A 4,694-nucleotide genomic window follows, 5' to 3' on the forward strand; every position below is an offset into this window, starting at 1 on the left:
AAGGTTCCCAACCCCTGATCTAGAATGTTGTCTCACAAAATAATCCACTTTATCTCGGATTGTGGCAGATGGTTGATAACCACTGCTGTATGCCTGGATTCAGTGCCTGGCACCTTTCCCAAGCCACTGTTTCCTATGCCACTGGTGTGTGTGTGTGTGTGTGTTTCTGCATTATCTTTTTTCAAAGAAAGAAGAGATCATCACTGTGTCAAGATTCCATTTTGTATTGTTTAGTGTTTTTTTTGTCATTACAGATTCATTAAAACGCATCAAACTTTTTTTGTGCGTGACAAATTTTTAGCTTGAAGAATACAAAAACTGCATATTAAAATCAGACTGTGTGCAAAGACCTCTAGTGAGAGAAGTCGTAGACACTGGACAAGCATGAATCTTTCTAGCGTGCATGTGTTGAGCACCTGTGTTCGTGCACGCTATCAAATGAAATATACTTTAAAAGCCTGTGCATTCAACTTTGCGCCAATATACATGTACAAAAAGTATACTTAGGGCTTAAAGGCTGGGACACACCAAGCGGATGGTCGGCTATTAGGCTGTCGGTAAGCGGTGATCTGGCTAGTTGGTTTGGGATGTGTTCCACACATCGGGTTAACATCTGAACTCATTGACTCGATTCAACATGTAAAGTCTGTGTCTGTCATCAGCTCAACAGAGCGCTCTGATTGGTTACTCAGCAACAAATCAGAGTGCTAGAGCACAAACTGAAGTGACGTAGCAAGTAAACAATTCAAATCAAGAAGGATCACTTAGAGGCTGGCTGTAATTTTGCTACCTTTCTCAAATATTTGCAAGCGATGTGTATTATAAGATTGTCAAACATAGTTGCATGAGCGAATCCCTCTGTGGTGTGACAATTACTGTGATAATGGTACTGAACGCGGCTTTGTTTATGCTTTGGAATGCACGTTAGAAGTTTGTTTTCATTTTGCTAAACGCAAAAACAGTCGCGAAAACAACAAAAAGGCAAATCCTTTCACACAGGTGCAGAACAGACATTCTCAAATAAGTCTGCTGCTGTCTGTTTGGTGTGTTCACGCGAAGCTTTTTGGTCCAAACGAGAGCAGATATGAGTCAATGCAAGGCAACAACGCAGTCAGTTTTCATCAGCACTAGTTGTTTATCATGAGCTTGGTGTGTCCCAGCATTTAGAGAAATTTGACAGTAAAAGACAATGTTTTATTAGCTATAGTGCCCCCTTGTGACAGCATTGTTTGCATACGAAATTGAGCTTGCGTAGCTAGAAGTGTGTGGTGGGGATGCGTATAGCATTATGAAATATAAAAATATACATTTGCTTTACGTTATAAATTCAGGATGCACTGCTTGTAAGAATGTCCATTGGTTGAAAGGGTCCAATTTTGACTTTGTGTGCTTCAGTTTTGGAGGGAATTTCATGTTACTGAACCCCAAGCGTTAGTCGCAGAGAATTAGAAAGTCAGTTTCCATAATGATGTCTTCAAAACTGGAGCATCAGTTTGGTTTTTCCGATGTGGTTTTTGTGTTTTACGTGTGTCGAGAAGATGACTATATCCCATGGTATTGATGGATGCATGTTTCTACCGGAAACGGACAGCATGTGCATGGTTATTACAGCAGGTCTTAAAAGGAAATGATGTGATTGGATGAGTTTTATCCGCTAATCGTCCAGGTGTTGCTCCTCCCAGGTGGATGTCGGGATGGCGCTGTACGGGTCCATGATGACTTTGGCGCAGCGGATGATCATGGCCACCAGCAGCAGACAGAGGAAGGCGATGCATGCCAGGGTCAGACCCTGGTCCACGTCCACGAAAGCAGGGTCGGGTGTTGTTTCCTCCATCGCTTCGGTCTGTCCGCATCAGTCCAGGCCTCCGCCACCATCCTGATCATTTATCTGTGATGGCGAGACGGAGAGAGGAGTGAATCGCCTGCCTGAGTGCTTTGATGAATCCGTATAAGTCAGTACAGCTTAAAGTTATCTAGAGGGGTCTGTTGTTGAATCATAAGAGACATCAGGACATGTTTTTACATTCTGCCTGTGCTGCTATTCAGTTGTTTTAGCTGTTAGGACAGTATGGAAAACGCAAATAACAAAAGAAAGTAGTGATTTCTAAATTAACTTTGACTTGTATTTGATTGCAGACCATACAACAATTATTTAATGTGTTCCTCATGATGTATATAGGGTTTATTTTTCCAAATATATATTCTATAAGGTTTGTTTTTTTGGTTCCACTTCAAATAAACGTTGGGACAGGAGCAGTTTAGGTCTAATAATCAAGTAAAATTGGTTAAATAATGATGTGGTGTGAAACAGGTGATGTCAACAGGGTGATTGTAATTATGATTTGGTGCAAAATCAGCATCCAAGAAAGGTCTAGTCCATGGGTGGGCAAACTCGTTCCTGGAAGGCCGGTGTCCTGCACAGTTTAGCTCCAACTCTAATCAAAAACAGCTAAACAAGCTAATCAGGGTCTGCAAGATCACCAGAAATCTATAAGCAGGTGTGTTTAATTAGAATTGGAGCTAAACTGTGCAGGACACTGGCCCTCCAGGACCGAGTTTGCTCACCCCTGGTCAGTGGTGTAAAGTACTTAAGTAAATGGATTTCGTTACTTTACTTAAGTATTTTTTTTTTGCTACTTTGTACTTGTACTGAGTATTAAAAATATAAGCAACTTTTACTCTCTACTTGACTACATTTTTGACTGGATATATGTACTCTTTACTCCAATACATTTGAACAGATGCATACGGTTACTCATTACATTGTGATTACGCGCGACAAGTCGGCATCTTGAAGCTGCGGTCACACTGGTCTTTTCCTCCCATAGACTTCCATTCAAACGCAGACGAATGCGTCAGAACGGAAATGCAGGGTCATGCGTCAAGTTTCGCAAGTTGCTGCGGTGCAAAGTTCAAGCTTGGTGAACTCTGACCAGCGAAATCGCATCACTTGACTGCGTGAGACCAATCGAGGATCAAAACAGGACCTCTCTGGACAGAAATTTAAAACATGGAGCAATCGCTGGCTTTTTAAAATCTCTAATCATCTTGTTTAATCCCGCCCCCTTTTGCAGCGCCGCACGACAGAATTTCGCACACACAAAGCCCGGTGTGACCGTAGCTTTATCCACCACGACTAATTTGTTGGGCGGACGAGGCGATATCACCATCTGCAGGGTGCTGAAGGTACTGTATGCTATTTATGAGCTAAATCACGTTAGCGGGAATTAGCAGCTTGCCTAATACCAGGTGTTTAATTAGCGACATGGCTGCAGCCAGTGATGAAGCCGAAGAGCCGGCACATCAAACCATCCATGGCCTTATCTGAAAGAAAGGTTTTCATTTGCTGATATGCTGAATGGCTCTTACAGGATGCAGTGTCTACTTTGTTTGCCACGAACCACGAAAATAACTGCTTTTGAGAATTTATCGTCAAATTTGAGGAAACACATTGAAGTAAGAGTCTATTTAATGTATCTAATTTAATGTGAATTTAGTGCTTTTAATACAGTTGCTGATATGGCAAAAACCAATACGACATGACTATGTTTTAGCTTAATTTTTTTGTGCAACTGAAGTTATACATTTTGCATCAGGTGCATTTAGCTGTGCGTTTCTGATGTATTTTTCATTGAATTTATTTGTCGTTTACCAAGTTGAAAAATAATACTGCTCCTCTTTGTTTAATTTTAATACAGAGAAAACATCCTAATTAATTGAAAAACTACTCAAAATAAAAGTTTTGCCCCCCTCTGAGACTGACAGGTGAATCACATGAAATTTAGCTCTGAATTTTTTTACTATGTTTTACTATATATATATATATATATATATATATATATATATATATATATATATATATATATATATATATATATATATATATATATATATTTTATTTTATTTATTTATTAATTTTTTTGAAAAATTGTGCCTTTTTGGAACATTGACTGAGACTTTTTGTTCTATTTTTAAATCTATTTTGTTCTGCCATTTTGAAACATTGAGGTGTTCAATTTAATTTCTATATTAGGAAATAAAACCTTTCTTGGTGTTCTTTGAGCCTACATTCAGTATGAGTAAAATACTTGAGTTCTTTTAAAATCGCATACTTTAATACTTTTACTCAAGTCTTATTGGAATTGGTGACTTGTAACTTATAATGGAGTAATTTTTAGAGTAAGGTATCTGTACTTTTACTCAAGTATGGTTTTCATGTACTCTGCCCCTGGTCTAGTCCTTTAGGAGCAAAGATGGGCAGAGGATCACCAGCTTGCCAACAAATATGTGAGAGAATTAATAAAATATTTAAAAACAATGTTCTTTAAAGAAAGAGAGGAAGACATTTGGATATTTCACCTTCAACAGTGCACAATATCATTAAAAGATTCAAGGAATTTGGAGGAATTTCAGTGTGTAAAAGACAAGAGCGCAAGCCTAAGCCGAACAACTGTTATCTTTGATCCCTCAGGCAGCACTGCATCAAGAATTGTCATTCATCTGTAAGCGATATCACCACATGGGGTCAGGACAACTTTGGCAAACCTTTGTCAAGAACCACAATACATAGTTACATCCACAAATGCCAGTTAAAACTGTACTGTGCCAAAAGGAAGCCCTATGTTAACAGTGTCCAGAAGCGCTATTAACTTCTTTGGTCTCAGAGGCATCTGGGATGGTCCATCACACAGTGG

General features: G+C 39.2%; 2 protein-coding genes across 2 annotated transcripts in view; one reads left to right on the forward strand and one right to left on the reverse strand.

Annotated features, from left to right (window-relative positions):
• Positions 1–1,435, forward strand: part of fah (fumarylacetoacetate hydrolase (fumarylacetoacetase)) — a 44,723-nt gene extending 43,288 nt beyond the window's left edge. Inside the window, exon 14 of the mRNA XM_056462602.1 lies at positions 1,396–1,435. Within this exon, the coding sequence (XP_056318577.1) occupies positions 1,396–1,435 (40 nt within the window). The remainder of the gene's footprint in view (positions 1–1,395) is intronic.
• Positions 1,158–1,885, reverse strand: LOC130232915 (cortexin domain-containing 1 protein). The gene has a single exon (XM_056462896.1). It carries the CDS (start codon positions 1,832–1,834, stop codon positions 1,655–1,657), a length of 180 nt encoding a protein of 59 aa, XP_056318871.1. The 5' UTR covers positions 1,835–1,885; the 3' UTR covers positions 1,158–1,654.
• Between the last annotated feature and the right edge of the window lie 2,809 nt (positions 1,886–4,694).

This window comes from Danio aesculapii, chromosome 7 (assembly GCF_903798145.1).
Source record: "Danio aesculapii chromosome 7, fDanAes4.1, whole genome shotgun sequence".
NCBI classification, from domain to species: Eukaryota; Metazoa; Chordata; class Actinopteri; order Cypriniformes; family Danionidae; genus Danio; species Danio aesculapii.